The 23,451-nt window shown below is 33.8% G+C and overlaps 1 protein-coding gene across 1 annotated transcript in view; it reads left to right on the top strand.

Annotated features, from left to right (window-relative positions):
• LOC125055214 overlaps positions 1-22,771 on the top strand; it is a 59,835-nt gene extending 37,064 nt beyond the window's left edge. Inside the window, exons 3-8 of the mRNA XM_047657557.1 lie at positions 14,902-15,055; positions 17,170-17,355; positions 19,083-19,306; positions 20,302-20,518; positions 21,843-22,046; positions 22,567-22,771. Of these exons, the coding sequence (XP_047513513.1) occupies positions 14,902-15,055; positions 17,170-17,355; positions 19,083-19,306; positions 20,302-20,518; positions 21,843-22,046; positions 22,567-22,704 (1,123 nt within the window). The 3' untranslated portion in view covers positions 22,705-22,771. The remainder of the gene's footprint in view (positions 1-14,901; positions 15,056-17,169; positions 17,356-19,082; positions 19,307-20,301; positions 20,519-21,842; positions 22,047-22,566) is intronic.
• The last annotated feature ends 680 nt before the right edge of the window (positions 22,772-23,451 follow it).

Here is a 23,451-nt window from a genome sequence, read left to right as displayed (position 1 = left end):
TTATACAACATTGCTATACAACATGTTTCGGATAATGTGGACACTGAATGTTATAAAACATGTTATAATAACATGTTATTGATACGTATGCTAGGACGAACCCAGCATCTATGTTTTTTTGTTTTTCTTTTGTTATTTAAAATGGTTATATAACATTGTTATATTGCATTGTTATTCTAATGTGTACAGTATCGTTTTATGTTTTAATGTTGAATAACAAGGTTACATAATGTGGACGTGTTATAAAACACAAGTTATATAATATGTTACGCACCCTTACATTTCTATCAGTTACAGTTTATTAGTGCATAATAGTAGTATCATATGTACAAAACAGATTAGACAACCACCAAAGACCACTTTCATTTAATATTCAGCTTAGAATACTCAAAGAGATAATACTGGGTACATTCTAAATTCACATTTGATATTGTACCCCCACGCGTTTATTATGAAGGGAGAGGCAATATTCGTCAACAGTGAACTACGTTGAGTCAAATGCAAATTCCAAGACACTAATTAAATTCCATTGAGACAGCAAATCTTATTGAACATCCTATGGCTCTAAGTACCCTTGACTATTACATGAGATATAAACGTGTGTGCGCATAGTAATAATTATTCATGGCCACTTGGTACTTTCTTCGTGAACTTTCATATCTAGTGCTACAAACTTTAGATCTTGACCTCAAAATTTCTGTATGTTTCATTGGTATTTTTTTAAAGCTTTAATTTAAGCTTTAGTGCATCGAAAGACTGTATAAAAAGTGTTAATTTGTGATAATCTGCGTAGTTAAGAGTGCGAATCCTAGCCTTAGAACCAAAAGTCGACTAAATGTATACCTACAGAAAGCTAACCACCAACTTATACTAAACAGAGACAGAACAATTCAAAAGCAGCCCCCTTTTTTACATAAGTCCTACAAGGATGGTACTCTCCCTAAAATAGAAAACCGTATTTTTACTATCACAATACGAAAATTCGCATCCGAAATATTAAATCTTTGTGGACCGAATGACGAAATGAAACACGATTCTCAGCTACAAACAAAAGCCCACATTACTTTATGAAGGCAGCGGCTGTATAAAATATGTAAGCTGGTATAAAACGTCAGTTTAAAAATAGCACATCTTTTCTTACATTATATTTATAGTCACGGCTATCTTAAACAAAGTGATGTGTATCTCAGCTGAGTAAGCAAAAACCACAAGAAGTCTATTTCTTTATTATTATAAATGTACCGTGGACATCGATAAAATCGTTGTATAGTTTGTTGTGTTTGAGAAAAGGGATCAACATTGTTATTGGTCGCATTTTTTAATTAGGTAAAGACTATTTGATTACTTTGTAATAATTCTAGAATGGACTTTCGCAAGGATCTAATTTAATGGCATTTTTGTTCAATCACAAAAATGCAAACAAAGATCAGATATTACACTTAATCGCGATTACATAACACTAGCTTTAGTGACTTCGCTAATAAGTGAACAAAACTATCGAAGCAATAAAACACAAAAAATAAACATAATATGTTTTTGTCATATATGTACACATACTCTAAGTAACAGCAAAAAACTTCAGAATTTAATAAAACAAACTCTATCAAAGCGAATAAACATTAATAACGTTGGTAAATATGGCTATTACTGCATGCTATTTCGTATTTATTTACTGTAATTTATACTAATGATATCGTGAATTCGTGTGCGTGAATATAAAGATGCCAACAAATCTTTACTATTTTTATTATACCGGTAGCCATGTGTCTGAAAAAACTTGGACAGTATGCCGGATGTCCAAGTACGATTTTCGGTAAATTAATAACTGTTTACTTTGAGGAGCTTTGTTAACCTAGTGGCTTCAGCTTGCGACTCTCATACCTGATGTCGTAGGTTCGAGCCCCGGCTGTGCACCAATAGACTTTCTTTCTATGTGCGCATTTAACATTCGGTCTTACGGTGAAAGAAATATTGTGAGGAAACCGGCTTGCCATTGACCTAAAAAGTCGACAGCGTGTGTCATGCACAGGAGACGGATCACCTATTAGACAAATGATCATGAAACAGATACAGAAATCTGAAGTCCAGACCTAAAAAGTTGTAGCGTCACTGCTTTGTTTTATCGTACAGCGCGATGCGATGATAGTTTCAACAAGAACATTAAGAGTTCGACAAAATTATAATGATTATTCAGAATTCTCAGATGTTAAAAATTAGGAATTTGAATTTGGAATGTTTCAATAAAACACTAAAGCTGTTACTTAAAATATATAAAGAAGCAGTCAACAGATTTACATAATGAGTATTTAATAGGAGAAGTCTGTTCCGTCTCAAAGCACGTGGCTAATTTTATAAAGAGATCCGAAAATAAATACAATTTAGTTTCGTTTAAGTATTCGTTCAATTGGAATTAACACAGTTAAACTTATAATTAAAGCTGTAAGTCGGGCTGGGTTTAGATTAACTTCAGGTAATTAAGGTTAAATGGTACCTAGTTTGAGTAGTTTTATATTATATATGGCGTGAATACAATTATTAATTTAATTACGTTTAATAATTATTTACGCTATGGGTTGACCAAGGTTGACAGTATATGTTCAGCACTGTGAAAATAATTATAATACTGGCTGCTCCCGCGAACTTCGTTTGTTTGATTTTACTTATCCTACCTCTATAGTACATGGGTCATTCTTCTTTTTAACCTACAATTAGTTGTCTCCACCAATCAGTGAGAAAATAAACAAGGAAATTACTATTATTTTTTTCTTAATTGTATTTCAACATGCACTGTACTATATGCATAATGGCTATGCACGATCAAATAACAAATATATTGAATAATTTAATTGTAAAAGTACGTGACAAAGTAGTAAATCCGCGTGACAGAAGTGTATCTCATACAAATTCCCTATGTCTCCCGCTACCTCAGCTTGCGTTTAATCCATAATATTACGAAAAAATTATATGATGACACAAAACATAAAAATATCTTATAGCTCCTAAATATATTGCCTATCATGCAATAGCAACCATTATTTTTTATCACTTTTAATAAAATATTTAAAAAATATCAAATACTTGTCTCCTACTGCCTGGTGTTTTATTTTGTAAATTCTGTCACGTGGGTTGTCCTTCGAAATACGCGTTTGTGCCGCTCGTCTTTGTGGCCTGTGATTGAAGGTTTAGACCTCTTTCCCCCCCTTGGTACACTTTCCCCTTTGAGATCAAAAGTCAGCGCGTCAATCGCTCGAAAGCTGTGACAGAAGGTGTGTGTTTTTATTCGGCTACCGCTTCGTCACGTAAGTAATGGATTCAAAATATAGTTATTATTGTTACTTTTTGTTGTCTACTCTTACGTTATAAGAAATATTTTGTTGTCAATGAGTAAATTATAAATTATATGTCAGCTTTTAAATGTTATCGACTTAGCAACAAGTTTTTACCCCTACGTCACATGTCAACTCTGTCACACGTTTACCTAATGGCAAACAATTTTTTCGAAGATTATGGGTTTCGCCAAATATCCTGGAACTTCTTTGAATCAGGGCATGGAAAAGGAGCTTCTGATGGTTGGAGGGACAATGAAACGCCAAGGTGATGCCATAGTAGGTAGAGGAAACTATAGCAGATGTTCCAATTCTTATCCACTTTCAAGATGCCAACAAATTTAAACGGTTCATTTTGACAGACTAAGACTTAGAAAAGGTAGCAACAACGATTCCAAATAATATTGTGCCCCTGAAAGGAACAAAGCAAGTCCACCAAATGTTCACGGAAACTCGTCTTAAACCATAGGGTATTTAGTTGTTGCTGTGAACAATTCTGTTCTTACGACGTTGTTTTCTTATTCTAAATTTATCAGCCTCTGCCTATATATATATATACTGTGGGCGTGTTCTTATCTAACGAAAAAGAAGACGATATAATTCATGATGTGGAAGATTTCATGCTTACTGATATTATGAACACAATTAAAATGCCCCGAAAAAGATTTTACGATATTATGTATACATAATCCAGCCCAGATGAATCAACCAATGAAGATCAGCCTTTCGCCACGCTTAAAACGAAAGATCCAACTGATCAAACTGCTGTCTGCGGTACTTCTTACCAAACACTCCAGGCTCCGAATGTTAATAAAAAGGGAAGAGACAATATTTCTAGTTCGAAGAGCCACTATCAATATTCGAAAAATAAGACTTTCTATCAATGGCTTAATGATTATTTTATTTTATGTTTTTGGAAACGTTAATTTGATGTTAAGCTATACTAGACTTTAATTACTTAAAACGAATGAGTAGTCATTTAATTTACTAAAATATGAATCTCTTATTCTAAAGGTTCTCAAATGTGATTTCAATAATTATCTAAGTTCGATCTCATGTTATTTTATATGACAATGATGAAGACTGAAAAGATGTACAACAAAATAAATTATTTTAGAACAATAAACCTGTTTTATACCAAAACGCAGCCTGGTATCCCCTAGAATATCAAACTCCGTCACGATGTTGTCTCCTGATAGGAAAATTATTTTTGTCTTTTATATATTTTGTTATGACTAGTGCAACATTTAAAATTTATATTTATATTATTTGATTATATTGCTATCTGTGATATTGGTATTTATTTTTAAATGATAGTAAAAATTGATTTATAGCAAAAAATACATTTATATTAGCAGAAAATGTGACGGAGTCGTATTAGGTCACGAATAAAACATATTTTATACATACAAATGTATTATATTAATATGTTTTCTAAAAGCTCATTTAGTTAATTAATGTATTACAAACGTACAAGTTATTTGACAAAGAGTATTCGATAGAATAAAATAAAAGATTTCGTGCCGAAATAGTAAATTTTTTTGTCGAATTTTTCTTTCAGGCCTAGAAAATCGTACAAAAATTTGTAAACATCTCGGCAAATCACTTTTTCCAATAGAATAGAAAATCCGCTATCAGAATATATATATAAACTGACAAGAAAGCTTTATATTTTTATTTTAAAAATTGAGTTAAAGCTTTATCAAATTGTAGGTTTAAAAGAAGAACGACCCACATACCAACATGACCCAGAGACTGTTCGGTTTTCCGGAATGAAAACTTTTAAGGTTGTTCTGTGAATTGAGTGTGTGAGTTCAAGTCATAATTTACAAATAAAAAATAGGGGTTGATTGTAGAGGGGTGAAAATTAAGGGTTGTATGTATTTTTGTATGATGTATCATAAAAAAATAAAAACAAAAAAATTGTCTAAAGAATAAAAAAACTAATTTTGAGCTGGACACCGCTTAGGGGTTTGAAATATATAGATAATAGCCGATTCTCAGACGATTACTAAATATGCATAAAAAAATCATAAGAATCGGTTGAGCCGTTTCAGAGGAGTATGGGAACGAACATTGTGACACAAGAATTTTATATATATAAATATAAAGCGTTGTTGGACTTAAAACCTGTTAAAAATGTCAAAAGTCAATTTTTTTTTGGAATTTAATTAACTTAGATTGTATAGTGAGTGAAAGTTCGCGCATTTGTTGCAAACCGGGATCATATTTTTAGATACGCCATCAATCACAATATCGAAGTAAGTACATTGATTGATCGGGTTCTACTGTATTATATTTTAGTACAAAGATTATGAAATGTTTGTAAAAAAACTTTATTTTTTTATTTGTACAAAAATGTGTGAAAGAAACAATTTAAATAAAACACGTACTCGTACTATTGTATTTTATTAAAGTTTTTTATTTGAGTTTATTGAAATTACATTATTATAAATTCCAGATCATGTAACCAAACTTCCGCTACATAAGTTTAAACTTTACATTAAACTAGCCCTCATAAAAAAAGATATCACACAGTTCAAGAATACATAGACGATAATAATGTGCAGGCACTAATGCCGCTATAAGATAGAGAGATAGCGTAAATTGACATGCATAAGTGTACAAATTGTACCTCGATGAATAAATGACTTTTGAATTTTGAATTAACTTACATTTAATTCCAAATTGTTTTACTATATTAGTCGGAGATAGATTTTAAATGTAAATATGTGACTACATAGTTTTAATATACAATATATTCTCGAAAACATCTCAATGCATTTCGACTGACTGCATCTAAAGTGCCTAGACGATAACTCGAGAGAAACGCGTTGCCACATTTTATTTAAATCGTCGTAAGATTTAATAATTTTTGTACTAAAATAGACTGCTCCACAAAGGTTATGTTTAGTGTCATATCATTCTAATTACCCACTTGACACAAGTCTGTGGCTCAGTTCTATACTTTATGGTAAATCTATTTTTATTCTTCTGGTCCATATTCTATTCCGTATCTCAAGTAACAATCAAGTCTTCACTGCTGTCAAATACATCAAACTTCATACGGAAACAAGGGTATGACAGCTCTTCAAACTTTCGTTGAGGCCCCGGTAGAATGCGAGAGCGACCCCGGAGCCCCTGTAACGTGGCCTTGTAGGAACTACATGTGGTTTTAGTGGAAATTGCTCACCCAGTCTCTGAATAGCAGATTCTGATCTGACCCTGAAACTTTCAGGGGCAGGGGATGCGTAAATACATTTCCTCGGATTTGAAATTAAAAGCTTTATTCACCTTTTAGAACACGGGCTTAAATGCTGGTGAAATGTTTGCATAGGGAGAGGCTATGCCCCCGTACAACTTGAAACAACAAGTATTCCATAGGCATTTGAAGGTAACATTAGCGGTCTACGCGTAATTAATATTGTTGCGCTGGTCACATTCTGAACCGCTATACGCCACGTGCAAACCAGAAACAAAAAAAACGAGGTTCTGCTTAATGTCATCGTGTGGCTTAGGGAGCGTTCAAGTATTACGTAACGAATTTGGAAGGGGGGGGGGGGGGGGGGGGGTTGTAAGACGTTACGATGCGGGGCGGGGATTGAATTACGCGTTGTTAATATTATTTTAGACCTTCCAGTACGCTAACCACATAATGGTAAGTTTTAGGTATAAAGAGCCACTGGGTAGTCACGAAACGTTTTACTATTAGGTACAGAAAAACGTTACGGCGCGTTACATGGGGGGGGGGTCAATAAGCTTAAAAAATTGCGTAACGCAATACTTGAACGCTCCCTTACATGCTTAATGGCTCTACTATGTTCGGAAATTCAAGTATCAATGTAAAATAAACATGTGATAAAGGGTTATTCAAAATCCAATATCGTGTGACCTTCAAACGTTATCTTCACATTTGCCATCCCTATTGTAATTTCCCCGTCCAATATCGAGAAAATAGAAAATAATTTTCCCTCGCTACATCCGGGTGTAATCATTTTGACGTGAGAGCGATGACATTACTCGGCAATGTTAAGTACGAATTCGTGTTATGGTTGAGGAATACCCTTTGGGAACAGTATATTCTCTACATTATTTTATTACGCAAATAATTTTGTTGCTGATCTTTTATTATCATTCGAGCAGTTTTGGCCTAGTGTTATAAGAGACTTTCAACTCTCGGTGTTTGAATCACTGTGTACCAATGGAATTTTCTTTCTATGTGCCTTATTTCTGATGGAAAACATCTAGTGTATAATCGTGCCTTAAAACAAAATTTGACTCGTTGTCTCAGACACAATAGGTTGATTACCTTTGTTTATTATAAATAGAAATGAATTGCAAAATACGTTGCTAAGCGCAAAACTTGAAGACGGCTTAAAGTTGACTTATTCCTTTGACATACTTATACCTTGAACTCTGAGGAAGGTTTTTATGGTGAGAAGAGCTGGAAAAAACTTAGTCTCTATAGAGTTGCAAAATGTTCCATATGTTGGTATACTAAAAAGGTAGGTGAGTAAACTAATACAAAAAACTTGTGTGCAATTCACACGTGGTAGAAGTGAAACCTTCAAAAATTATGGTTTTTAAAATTAATGAGACGAACAACAATTTTTTTTTAAATTTTAATTTATATCAATGTTGATAAAAACTACAATGATTTAAAAAGTTTTTATAAATAATACTATGTAAATTAGACTTTTTTCACTATCTTAATGTAGTATTAGTATTACTTTTCTTTTTAATTATAAATTTAAACTTTTAAGTTCAAATTTATAATTAAGAAGATCAATCTTTAATTTTGATAAAAACTAAAGTAATTAAATTTTGAAAGTTGATGAAAAAGCGACAGACAGATGTGTCTGTCTCCTTTTCTTTCCATCGACTTTCAAATAACGACGATCCTAAAGAAGTTTTCACGCAAAAGTCATATTAAGGCGAAACGACGTTGGCTATCGAAACGGATGCAATCCGAAGCAGACCCAAATAGCGTTGTACCACTAGATAATAATAATAATTATTTAAATACAGTAACTCTTTATAACGTCATTCGTTACAACGTATACTCTCTATAACGTAAAATGAGTTAAATTTATTAGGTTTAACTCAATACACATTAATTCTTCGCTCCCTATAACTAACAAAAATGCTCGCTCCCTTGAAATTTGTTATAAAGAGTTTACAGTGTACTTTAGGAAATTAAAACATAAATACGATACGAGACACAATCATTAAATATGTCTTGTTTCGCGTGTTGAACGTTGGCGTCTTAATCTAGTAAACCATAATTTAATTGACAAACTAGATGTACCTCGCAGTTTCGCCCGCGTTAATTGGGTCATAGCGTTGTGAAATTAGCCGTCCTCAATGGACTTATATATTTCAATAGTAGGTATGGACCTTTGCTATATTTTGAACATTATTATAATGTAGTATTTTTAGCGAGCTGTGTTGGTCTGAGGTCGAGAATAAACCTGTAATTACATGCAACTAATAAAAAAAGAAAGAAAAAACCAGTGGTTCGGGATCATTTGTTTTTTCTAAAGGGCAAGTCGGTGATCAGCCTTCTGTGTCTGACGCAAGCCTGCGACTTTTTGGGTCTAAGACATGCTGGTTTCCACACGATGCCGGGGTTCCAATATACAACTAAAGAAAAACCAAAATCCGACCACATGTATTGGGCACAGAACGCTGATCACCTTCCATAAAATAAATATGAGCAAAGAAACAGTTGCAATCTGAGGCCAATACTATTATTATAAGTGTATAATTTAATATTGTGATAGATTTTTTTGTGACAACAATCGTTTCCCTATACAAATGAAATAGTATTTTTAGTTGTGTTGGAACTAGGGAACTTAACCGACGGATATTAACTACGTGGGTGTTCCCAAAGGATTGAGATATTTTCAGGGATAAAAGTAGCTTATGCCGTTTCCCGACCCTTCTGATGTATAAAATATTACATTTATACGTTGCTATGCGAAAGACAATCGAACACACTTGAAGTTATTAGATCACATATAGGAAATAGGTATTTTATATTATGTCTAATTTATATATGGCGAGTGTTAAAATAGACCCTTTCTTTTGGTTATTCCTCACTGGAGTTAGATTATTTATTTTGTTTTATTGAAATTTTTAGGTTAGGTTAGGTTAGTTAGTGTGTATTTTATTTTTCAACTTTTATATGAATCTGACTAATAATAGCACATACAACCCTGTCATTAATTAGGACGTGTTAGGCTAATCGTACGATTCACATACTGAAGTGCCTTAGAACTCCGGCTGTGCATTAATAAATTCTACTTCAATGTATGATGAAGTGCTCGATTGTGCTCAACAATTATGAGGTTCTCACAAAGTGCTCATCGAAATAACCATACGGTTAGATTAGCGCGACGACTCACGTACTGCAACTCCAATATCTTTTTCACATACAGCCTTGCGATTCTGTAACTCACTTTTCAAACTCACACAGCGGTTTTCACAGCGGTGGTCACGCTCAAATCAGTCGTGAAGCAGTCATTTTATGATTTGGCATTCTGATAAACAATAAACTACAAGCTCCCTCCCTATCAGAATGCCAAATCATAGTGGTAAGCGTCGACACCTAATTGCCTATAAAATAGGATCATTAATTACATATGCCTATGCCTCATTTCGAATTAACAGTCGATTAAATATTGCACAGGTTAAAACATCAAGCGAAGGAATTTCACACGGCCTTTTAAGTCTGAAAAAAACTACGATATGGCTCACAGAGCTTATAAGCCCTTGATAAAAACTCTATATTCGTATGTTCAACTGAAATCAATATTGCGGTGGAGTTTTTTTATAAAAGGATTTATCGGTGTACGCGGGCAGCCATCAATCTATTCTCTACACGTGACGAGAGGGGCTTTTATTAAAGCTGAAAAATCACGGAAATGTTTTTCATCATTTTTAATAGATTTTGTGGTTAATAGATTTTATAACTGCGTTATGGGTATAAAAGAATATTCAAAGTTAGAGTGTGTTGCTTATTGTACAATAAGTTTAAGTTATGAACGACAGATTTAATTAATTAACTCTAAATATTTACTGCAAATTACGGCAATAGAAAAAATGAAAACTGGCAAGATATTTAAAACGCTTGTAAGGAGTGTAATCATTGTTGTTCAACGGCACATGGTTAATATATAGCGTTATATATAGTTGTTACACTAAGCGTTTTTGCTAAAAACATTTTACATTAGCCATATTTTTTTGTGGGAATGTAAACGAGCTGGCAGTTTGAATAAAGATCTAATCGCCACCCATGGACTGTCTTTGTATTGCCGACTTTTCAGTGTGCGCTGTTTTCGAAGGCCCCTAAGTTACATTGGTTTGAAAATACCTCTACCGGCAGCTACATATTCTCCGTGCGTTATTTAATTATAAAAATCTATAATTACATACAACTAATGATAGGTAATTACATTGTATATGACACTTTGTCACGCTTTATGTTATCTTTTGACATGATACAGATCGTATCAGTTGGTTTTATTTCACAGGAAGTTCATTCATATACTTATACGAGTAGCTATTATGTAGAGGTATATCGTCCCAACCAACAAAAGTTTGTTCTATTAAAGGCCGTTTTGAAAATACCTATTGGTGGTGAAACAAAAGTCCGAAGGTGCCTACAAAGTGAACACCTAGAAAGTTGCGCAATTATAATTTTGGCATATACCGTTGAATTAACAGTTACGCAAACTCAATTTGGTATACGTTATGGAACTTCAGATTTATTAATTATTTTCTTGTTTAAGGTTTTATATTCATTGTAATGTTATTTTTTATTTGCCTGTGCCTTGTTGTGTGCCTGTGACATTTAAGTAGCAATTTTATTATAATCTTCATAATCAATGTATAAGTTTGCCAAGAGTTGGCAAGATTTCATAGAAATAGACATAAGAGTTTTATATAAAAACTAAGCCTGGTTTATTACATAATTATATTTTGTGTTAAGATATTAGCGCATCCGAACAATTTTTTCGAGCCTTATAAAACGAGCCGAGCTTAGCAAGGAGTTGACTGATGGGTGTAATTAGGAGACTTGACTGAATCTTCTCTTAGGGGTTCTACCTTTTTATACGTAACCATGGTAACAAAAAGCGATACTATATAATTCGTATTATAAAGCCGTTTAGTATATAATATTTGTATAGAGTTCCCATTCTTTTGTTTTTGCTGAAATTGAGTTGTTGCCAATGAATGAATTGCATCCGAATTAACGAGCTCTATACAGCGTCTTTTTCCGCGTTTAATATTCGTCAGTAGTCTCATTATAACCCAAGTGTTCTCGACCTGAATGAAAGAATCCAACAAGCAACAATGGAACTCGGATATTAGGAAATGCTGACGTCGGAAAAGTTTCGTTTATGTTTTTCTTATGCTTAGAAGTTCATTTTCAGTTGAAAACAACAATTTCCTCCAAGTTTCCTATCATTTGATGGCGTATTTTCCATTTCCCGTCGCTTTGACGTCATCTAATGGAAAATAGTTGGAGCGTAAAATGATCTGACGATGACCTATGACGGTTTCTTGCAAATGATTGACAACGTAAATTTATTTAAAAAAAAAACATTTGAATGTGTAATATAAAAATATATTAAATTAATACTGTTTTATTTATTTTTATTCTTCACACAGTTTTTAATATATTTGTCAGTGACCTTGTAGTATATTCGGTTAGATTTTTAATTAAAAACTACAATAAATCCTTTGATTCATGCCATTGTTTAGTAACTAAGTCATGAAGCGACTTACTTCCGATTCCAAATTCCTAAATACCATTTATTTATTTATTTATTTATTTAGTTATTAAGTTTACGACATCACACACAGTCCTAAATTTACTAATTATTTTACAAAATCTTACATCAAAAATGTGTGACAATTAATGTTAGCATAAGTTTCTCAAAAAAAAAAATTTAATAGAAATTAAAAAAATACAATTAAAACATATACGATAATACAAACACACATTAAAATAAAATAAAATTACAGAAATTTGTTGGCACTAAGCAGAAAAAAAAGAAAAATCATCAGCAAAACAGCGAAATTAGGTTCGAGAAAGGCACCCCACAATGCTTTCTCTAAAACCGATCAGCCCACTACCGAATATATTCAGCTCCGGATAAGCTGTGTTCAATTTGTTAAAATCGCGAAGAATTCGAACGAGAGGTGCCTGAACTCCTAGGTTGGTTTCGGCAGAAGGAATTTGGAAGATATTGTTGATTTTAAACCTAGGGAATGAGTAAGGGACGACAATTTTGATATCCTGTAAGAGGTCACTGCTCTGATTATTACTAAAAGTTAAGGGTGTTTTTTAGACAAAAGGTTGATAAATCCATTTAAGACAAATCTATTAATTACGAGTGGTGTTTTGAATATTAAAACCGGTGTGTGACATGCATATTATATATAATTTTGGAGGACCTAAATATCAAGACTTGAAGAAATCAGAGATGCAAATGCAGATGCAATACTATTGGAAGTAATCAAACTTCAGAGCGTACTAATTATACTGAAACCCCATGAGGGAAATTCAATTACGTGCTTCTTTACTATTTCATATTACATTTATTCCATCAAGTATACACTAAATGGCAAGTAGTATTATTAGTAGCCGATATTGCCGCGACCAATGCATTATCTTCAAATATAAATTAACTATAACAAATTCATTTAAATAATTTGTTTCGTCTTAATATGTTTTTTTACTTAGTCTCGCTTTTTAGTAGCTACATACCAACACCAACATATGGAACATATTGCTGTACTACCAAATAGACTGTTCGCTTTTCCGGAATAAAAACCTAAGTACTATATAAACTACTACTAACTACTATTTCATTCATTTTTTTAAAGTTATGTTTACAACTTCTCTCTCCAACTTCTTCTCCTCAGAGTTCAAGGATTAGAAAATAAAAAATCGAATTGGTCCAGTCGTCTTCGAGTTTTGCTTAGCAACATATTTTGCGATGAATTTTCATTTATGTAGATTATTTGTTCTATTATCAAAATCGTACAGTAACGAAACACACCAAAAAGTTACTACTTAAGAAATTAAATAATATTTATATATATGGTAATACTTCCAAAAATATGCACAAATGTTTAATTAGTTTATTCACTATCAATTTCGAATTCGCGAAAAACATAAAAACACAAATGTTAAAAAGGCTCGCCATAAAAACTTGTTAGCCACGGAAGGCTGACAGTGTAAAAAAATACCGATACAGATTATATAATATTTGTATCTTTATACAATTTAGATACATGTGATTCTCCAATAGATGATGTTAGGCCTTACAAGTAATTTGTTATTAATTAATTCTATGGAGGTATTAGATTATTAATTTATACATACGATTAGAGTACTTTTATCTTTGTGCCTAACTAGGCACAAAGATAAAAGTACTCGCCCGGTAACTACCGGGCCCGTAGGATGAAGGACGAGCTTGCTCTCCTTATTTTCGAGCGGAAGATTCTTCAAATAATTTTAAGCCATATTTGCGAAGACGGTGTTTGGCGTATACGCTTCAACGAACTTTATAACATCCTTGACGACGCTCAAATCGTATAATTCATAAAATGCAACAGGCTCAAGTGGTTGGAACATGTGCACCGAATGGCGGACGACAGAACCCCATTAATTATTTCTATTATTAATTAAATTTAGGTCTAGCCTTAGACGTGCCCTGGCGTGACTAATTCAATTCACCAGGGCACTGTTATTTAATTAGGTCGGATAATATAATATATTATGAGAAAGGCTAAAGTAGTCATTTGGTAGTAAGTATCAAGCTTAATAAAATATGAAATTATTAATTCATTAAGGATTTTAATAAAAACCCAGAGAGAAAGCAAAGGCGCTAATCTTCAAGTTTTCATTAAATAAACGTAAGATTTACTTTATGTTGATTAAAAAATTATCTGTATTACATTTTATAGGTATGATATCACTTCGGTCCCAGTTTCACACGACAGGTTATTTATTTGTGTAGGTACTGTACTATACAAAAATCTTCATAAAAATCAGTTCAGCCGTTTAGAAGGACTTTAACTACCACGCACGATTTAGTTCATACACACATATGGGATCGTGGGTTTGTAGACGTATAGATGTCTTCTATAAAACTGTAGTACATCACTTGTTTCTAAAGAATTTAAACCGGTCCAGTACTTTTGGAGCCGATTCAAAGCAAATGACAATACAATATTTCCACTTTATAATATTAGTGTGTATTTTATTCAACGTGCGACTCTCATCCCTGAGGTCGTAGGTTCGATCCCCGCCTGTGCACCAATGGATTTTCTTTCTATATGTGCAATTAAAATTCGCTCGAACGGTGAAGAAAAACATCGTGAAGAAACCGACGTGCCTTAGACCCAAAAAGTCGAAAGTGCGTCAGGCACAGAAGGCTGATCACCTACATGCATATTAGATTAAAAAAATATCATGAAACAGCCTAAGAAGGTTGTAGCGCCATTGATTTTTTTTTTGTTTTTACTTAGACCTTGACCTTGACCTTAATAATTTCAGGTTTAGATTCTACGTGTACTCCGCCTACGTGGAGCGTCGAACTGTACCAGCAGTACGCGTCATTGCTGCTACGAAAACGCGCGGCGCTGATCCTGTTGTTTGTCGAATGTGGCTGTCAGACAACCGCACATTTACGCTCAAAGCTAGAGTTAAGGTATGTACCTATTTCCCGGTTTTTCCATAATGTTTTTTTCCTGGGTTGACATTTCCGGCATTAATTTTATTAACATAAATATAGTGTTTGTTACTTCGCACGTGTTTCTTGTATGCGGTATTTTACAGAGATTTTTACGCGTGTTTTATTTTTATATGTAGAAAATTGTCAATTGTTTTATACGTATTATATTCTATTTAGTTATACATTAGTCATCGTGGTAATAGAGGACCCAGATGACAGGTCAAAAGTACTCATAAGCGAGCGTTCAAGTATTACGTCACGCAATTTTTGGAGATTATTGACCTCCCCCCCTGTAACTCGCCGTGACGTTTTTCTGTACCCAAGTATAGTAAAACGTTTCGTGACCACCTAGTGGCTCTTTACACCTAAAAATTACCATTATGTGGTGTAAAGTACCTGGAAAGTCGAAAATAATACTGATAGATAGATAGACTGATCTTAAATTAAATAAAAATGATTCATGTGCACTTTTTATTATTATTAGTATAATCTGTTTTTTTTAATGTATCCTTTATTAGTTTAGTTTGCTTTTTTTGTTCCTTTTTAGTTTCTTTTTCTTTTACAAGTATATGTAATACATGTATTTTTGCACTTTTTGCCTACCTCATGTAATTTAATCCATTTTCTTTTCTCACAGTGGTTGCCTGGAAGAGATCGCTCGAAAGCGATAAGGCCGCCAGTTACCTTTCCTTTACTTGTAATTTTGTTAAATTTTTATATCATTAAGCAACAAAGTGTAAATAAATAAATAAATAATATTAACAATAACGCGTAATTGAATCCCCGCCCCGTATCGTAACGTTTTACAAGGACCCCAAATTCGTTACGTAATACTTGAACGCTCCCTAAGCCACGAGCATGCATGGTCAATGTTAAGAATGTGGATGACCGCGAGAGTTATGTGACGACCGTAGAAAGAGTGTGTCCCTTCGGGAAAAATGCGTGATTATATAAATTAATAAAATAAAGGCCCACTATCACATTGCTACTACATTTTACATACCGTGGAGCTTCGACTAATAATCACTAATCCATAAGGGCCGCTGTAAGCCAAACAGGCGTCATCATAAACACCGGCTTAGAAGCACAACATAAGCGCCAACATTATCGCCCTTTATTCTAATCTTATATGTATTTTAAACTAAATACCCACCTTTACAAGCTTACTACATTACCGACAATATTGCCGACGCCAGTGCGACAATATTTACGACACCGGTGCTGCTACTAAAAGATTACTTTTTTAGCAATATAACACAAAATCTTAACCATGTATTAACAGTATGTTAAATGTATAATTTAAAAAAAATCTCGACAAATTAAACTTTTAACTTTATTTGATACATACCTTTTCGTTTTTTCCACTCACAAAAATTCATATACAAGTTACACAACGAGTGCTCTTGACCTACTGCGTGTTAAGTTTATCCTGGATTGGGTCCAGAAACCTTGTTCTACTAGATCCAGACCAAGTAGGGTATTCGTATAATTAAAGGCATTTATGAGAACTTCTGCAACAACTTTAATCGAGAGGACCATAATTCACCTCGCGGCCCAAGTGTGTTGTTGGAAGAAACTACTCTTAGTAATATAACCGCTCATTTATAACCTTTTCCCTTTTTCACGTGTCACTAAATAATAATAATAATAATCAGTGGCGCTAAAACCTTTTTAGGTAAATCTGAGGCCAAGGCCTCAGATTTCTGAATCTGTTTCATGATCATTTTTAAATCTAATAGGCAAGTAGGTGATCTCCAGTGCCTGACACACGCCGTCGTCTTTTTGGGTCTAAGACATGTCGGTTTCCTCACGATGTTTTCCTTCACCGTTCGAGCAAATGTTAAATGCGCACATAGAATGAAAGTCCATTGGTGCACAGCCGGGGATCGAACCTACGACCTGAAGCCACTAGGCCAACACTGTCACTAAATAAAGTGTTTATTTTTATTATTTTCTCACGAAATCCTCTCCGTACGAGAAAATAGCAATAGTGAATTGAAAAATCTTTCGGAGATAATTGGCTCATACCCAGGGTTTGTCACGAAATCAGTAAGTAGCTCGTTAAATCAATTCTCGAAATGTCTTTTCAGCCGATCCGAGAAAATTGGAACCTGAAATACAGCGCCACGTACGTGCTCTGTCTTCTTCGCGATACAGGAGTGAAGCCGCACGAAACAGTTGGCGCGTCTATATCAATAGCAGCTGCCGTATCTCCTAACAGAGCTCCTACCAACCTTCTAACTGTACTTGACACGGAGCCTAAGAGCGGGATTGAGGTGATTATGGTTTATAGTAGTGTTTTGTACTGGGCTTATAGTACAGGAGCTAGCAACGTTTTCGAGAAAGAATTTCAGGTCAGCTGATTTCGTGATATGTCTTCCTTCTTGCACTTTCGGTAAGAGTCTGGGCTATCTGGATGGCGGTAGCGGTTGCGTTCACTACTGCGCATTCTACCTGTCCAGATAATAATCCTGGATTTTAAAAGCATTTCAAGAAGCGTAATTTTTCGTTTTTAAATAAGTCTACCTGACATACTTTTTTTATTGCCAGACATTTTTGACAATGCTATGTGCCATACGCGATTTTTTGTATTTTTTTATAAAAATTTCAAAGTATTTTATAATGTCTGTAATTTTAATATTATGTTATTTAAAGATAGGAAAAACTAAAAATTAATTTGCCAGACATTAATTCGATTATTAAGCCTTGAATTAGGATTACGAACTATGGAATCGACTCTCGGTGGGGATCTTCCCTGAGAGATACACCCAACTATTCAAACTTAATTGAATGATTGGGTGTATCTTCTCCTCTCAAAGGCTGGCAACGTGCCTAATAAGAATGGGTATCCATGTACTGCGATGAATGCCGTTTATGGGCGTCCCATAGGCGCGTTTGCACCCCAAAAAAATCTATAAAACATTGCCATCTATTTGAAGATTGCTAAGATTTAAGTCTACTAGCCTAAGAGCCCACGACGGCCAGACCTTCGTTATTTAATAAAATCTGAAAGTTCTTCTGTGTGTGTCCCCTATACAGGTAAGAACGACCAGGGACTATAGGACCCTTTGTCGAATTGGTTCATATTTTATAAGTCCTTTTCTTTGGAGATTTTTGAAGCAAGTCTGAAGGCATTGGAATATTAGCACACGAGCTTTGTATGCCTCTATTATAAAGGTATAAATATAAAAAATACAATTTTTGGTAACCCTAAAGTACGTGACAGCCCAAATTAATTACCCCAATTTATTCTGACAGTTTTAATTACGGTTTTTAAATTTCCGTCCTTTGTTAGCCATAAAACTAAATGATTTTTATCTGTGTTATCAAAGAATCTACTTTAATATTGTTTTATACTATATGCAGTAATTATTATTGATATAATTACTATAATATATATAAATTTGTTTTAATGAATATTGATTTAACCACTACATACAAAAAAGTATATTATAAGTTTATGTTAGACGAAAATAATATACAAAACAACATATTTTCTATAAAGAAAAAAGGATTGTGTGGTTTTATGAGACCACGGTAAAAGTGAAACTTTTTTCACATTATAGACGTTTAACTAAAAAAATTTGGATATTGGAAATTTATACTTGGAAAATTGGAATGATAATGGGAAATAATAAAAGTAGACTAAGTCTCCAACTAATATTTTTATTGAACTCTGTGTCTTAGAGAGTACGACATACATAAAACTTAACAATTATTTAGATTATGTACACATATTAAATAATAGTCTATACACTACACGGTCAGCTGCTGCGAACTATATTCGACGCCATATTGGCCTTGGCTGCTATGACGAGCGCCTATCACTTTATCCGCGGCCGACCGTCACGCGACATGCAACACACAGACGAAAAAGTTTGAGACGATGTAATAAAAGTTTCACTTTAAAACGCGCAAATACCTGTTTAAATATACGGTAGAGCTACAGGTGTAGTACGACCGACAAAATACTTTTATCGAATATATTTTTTTCTTTTTCCAGGAGACACTACACGTTTGCGTTAAACCATTCCACTTTTCATACTCGCGGGACGAGTGGCTCATGGAATGGTTTGAGTTGAACAGGCTACTTGGTGCGAGTCACTTCTATATGTACAACGAGTCGTTAAGCGCACCAGTCGCTTGCCTACTCGAGCATTATAGAAAACAAGGATTGGTCACTCTGTTGCCATGGAAACTGCCTATTGTTTCCAAAATTGAAATCAGGTACGTAGTTTGAATTTCTCATTTCATCCAACACTCATATTTAAGCAGTGTTTTAAACAAAAGATTTACATAGATACACTTTGTTTATCCTTTGCATTTTAGTTGGAGTCGGTCTTGGACACAGAAAATATAAAAAATAATTTATCTGTCATATATTATATAAATATTAAACATATTAACTTTTTAAACGATGCCTAAACTGTTTGATAATAATATAAAGAAATGGTGTCTGGTGTCAATTATGCGTAATAGTGTGTTTTATAACGAAAACCTAAATCATGTTATCGACTATATCGAATCATATATCGAAGGGACTACTCATATTGTCGTAAAAAACCGAAAGTAATAACAGCCGATGACGTTGTTATTAAGTACGTAATACAATAGAATTCAGCCAGGACCTTTGATTTTAGTCAATATAACCGGTAGTTTAAAAGAAATAAAACCTTTTTACAAATTTAAAAAACTTTTAAAAGTACATATTATAATTAACAAAATACCTATAAAACAACAAAAATAAAAACACACATATATAGAATATCTGTAACAATCGTAAAAGTTGAATATAAATTAATGGAATAAATATTATGTAAAACAAAACATCAAAAATCTAGCATTTATTTATCTGTGAACGAGTCTTAGAAATTATTACTATTCATTGTGGCCTACCTGCACTTTTGTAAAAAATATTGTATATATTGTTAGAAACTAATATTTTATATTATAAATAGTTTGTTTAAATCATTTCATAACACGATGTACATAACTAACTTACCCTAAATTTCCTCGCTAAGTGAATGTAATTTGAGAAATAAAGTATCTTTGAACCGAACGACGTAACGTCGTAAACGGTTTGTCTGTACTTGCAGAAATCCATATATCCACTATACTTTCGGAAACATTTAAAGCTTAAGAAACATTATTTTAATGTTCTCTATTGCTTCAATGTATTTCTTATAGATTGATTGATATTAAGAAGGTTTAATAAATTTCAGGACGGAAGGCCAGTTCGCCGCATTCAACGATTGTCTCTACCGGTCAATGTCATCAGCGGGGTGGCTGTTAGTGATTGATGTTGATGAAGTGATTTTGCCTCGAAGGGAAAGGACTCTTGTAGCCCTCCTAACAGCCCTTCGAGCCGCGTACAACCCTCCCTCAAAGGCGCCCTCAGCATTCCTCTTTAGGAACGCGTTCTTCTATCTACGATGGGAGGTAATTTAGTATTGCCTTACATTTATCGTATTTACAGAATTTAATTTTACACGTAACTTATTTTTATTATACTAAGAATTATGCTTATGAACTTTAGTAGGAAGGTTTTCACAAGTATTGTATACACATTAATAACAAAAATTTATAGCACAAGCTAAAATAAGTACTAAAAAGATTTAAATTAGGTAAAGCTTATTTCTTAATATTGCCTCTATTAAAAAATGTAATAAATCTTTATTTAATTTTTAAGAGTGTATTATTATAGGTAGATAATATATTACCAGGCATTTAGGGCGTAAAAAATTATTTCTAGTAACTCTGGAGCCACTGGAAGGAAAGATGTTGTGAGAAGTTTTCATATGAGTGTGTAACCTTAGACCTTTAAGAAATCGTTCGGCCTACACTGAAATACGATACGTAAATATCTAGGAACTACTACAACTATGAGAAATGTTTTTTTCAAAAAAGAACGACCAAATGCGCTCTCCACAGAAAATATACGACTTGTAGCATTTACGACTAGTATCTTGGTACTAGAAACCAAGCTTAAATGAATAAAGGAAGAATTCGCGATAGGCAAGCATTTAAGTGTAGACCATTACAGGGTACTAAGAAAGCGTTGAACTTTAACTATATTAATATGACCTTTATGCTGCGTACGGATTACGAGCATATTTTGAAAAGAATATCATTTATGCTCCAATAAAAGATTACTTTTTTTAAAAACGGTAAAACGGCTGGTTCGAGTTGGATGCAACTCACCCAAAACCGAGATACCTGGAGTTCCTTGGAGGAGGCCTTCACCTGCGGAAGGGTTCTTGCAAAATAATATAAAAATAGAAAAAAAAAAAAAATTAGTGCAATTTATTTTCTTAAAAATGTATATATATTGTAAGAAATAAAAGTATCTTTTTTATTTTATTTTATTAAAAGAATAGTGGACCCGACAAACATTGTCCTGCATGATATTTCAAGCGATTAGTAAAGCTAAGTATGAAAGTACCGACTGCAGCGCCATCTGGCGGGCTGATTTGTGAATCTAAACCATTCCCAGATCCCCTTAAACACACAAAAAATTTCATCAAAATCGGTCCAGTCGTTTGAGAGAAGTTCAGTGACATACACGCTCACAGAAGAATTATATATATAAAGATTACAGAAGCACTTGCGAACTACGTAAACCAAGGTTGTTAGAGTTTTTCGATGCTTTAAGTTAATCGCTGACTTATCTTAATACATATTAGACAGCGGAGTATTTGAGATTGACGTTAAAAAATTCATTAATCGAAATTAAATTTCCTTATAACAAATGTCTTAATTACAGGACGACGTAGAAGCCCCCGCGCCATTAGTTACATCTCGCAAAACACGTCGCTGGGCGGCGCCACACGCGCTCAAGAATCGGAGCAAGTACGCGTTACGACCTCATGACGCAGTTGAATTGGGGAACCATTTTCTATGGGAACTCGCTCCTGGTGCCAGTTCCGTGGGCGTCCCATCTGAAAGGGCATTGTTGCATCACTACCGAGTGAGTATTACAGTGCAGTAAATAACCGAATTTAGAGCAGTGTTGGTCTAGTGGCTTCAGCGTGCAACTTATCCCTGAGGTCGTAGGTTCGCTCCCCGGCTGTGCACCAATGTTCTTTCTTTCTATGTGCGCATTTAACATTTGCTCGAACGGTGAAGGAAAACATCGTGAGGAAACCGACATGTCAAGGCTACTAGCCTATTAGATTTAAAAATAATCATTAATCATGAAACAGATTCAGAAATCTGAGGCCCAGACCTCAAGAGGTTGTAGCTCCACTGATTTATTTTATTTTTTAAATAACGGAATTTAACATAGATTAAAAGATTACATCTGAAAGAAATTTTAAATCTTAAATTAACTAGAGTACTGTTTCGTCTCTTTCTGTCAAATCGCGTTTACGTTGCTGTGAATAAGAGATGAGTACGTTAGTCAAAAGAATGCAATTAGGCTTGATTTATTAAATATGAATAAAGGGGATAGTACCTTTATTGTTTGAAAAAATAAAAACTTTTTTCAGATCGCCTGTGAGTACGGAGGCATGCAATGCCTAACAGTCCCTTCAACAGTAGACCGGACAGCTCATCGCTGGGCTGAGGAACTGATGCAGCGAGTCTCCGCAGAAAAAGAGATTTTATCACGGACATGCCCCACGTAAACCATATCAGATGTGGATGCTTTGTTGAAGAAATCATAGACCACAGAGTGTTATTTTTCCACTGTATTCCAATGTACAGATTAAAATTGACAACTGTGTTCTGTGTTTTAATCTGTGCATTGTCGTATTGCAAGAAAACAAATTTACTTTTAGAATGCAAGAAGTATCATAGAAGATACACGATTAAGAATTTACTCGTTTTTCTTTAATTAAATAGAAGTTTTGTGTATCGGGACATATTTTAAGTGAGATATGAAATATTTAGGATACAGAGATTTTTATGTAGCCATACGAAAATATTTAAAATAAATCAGGCGTCAACTATTTGAAATTGTATAGAGTTTCCTACACCTTACGCAGGGGAGGATCTACTTAAGGGCTTTTTGGGCTTCAGACCAGGGCCCCGAGGATACAAGGGTCGGTCACTGAAAACAATAGGCGATATTTTAAATTAAAAAAAAAAATCTGAAAATTTAAAAAATAAGGTTGGATTCCCTGATACCAATCAAGCCACGATGCTCGTCTATCGAATGGAACGGGGAATACCCTTAATATTTCCCCGTAATAGCCCCACAAATTCATGATCCTTGACCTTTAACGTATTAAACGAAATAAATAAGAAATCTTCAACAAAGCATCAGACCTAGACCCAAATGTACAAAATTTATTGTTTGTAATAAATTGTAGTCATATTCATGTTAGTGTAAATTTTCCTACTCTGTTGTGAACTTAGCATAAGTATACGTA

This window comes from Pieris napi, chromosome 13 (assembly GCF_905475465.1).
Source record: "Pieris napi chromosome 13, ilPieNapi1.2, whole genome shotgun sequence".
NCBI lineage: Eukaryota > Metazoa > Arthropoda > Insecta > Lepidoptera > Pieridae > Pieris > Pieris napi.
The sequence above is the reverse complement of the archived record's forward strand: the minus strand, read 5'-3'. Positions and strand labels throughout refer to the sequence as shown.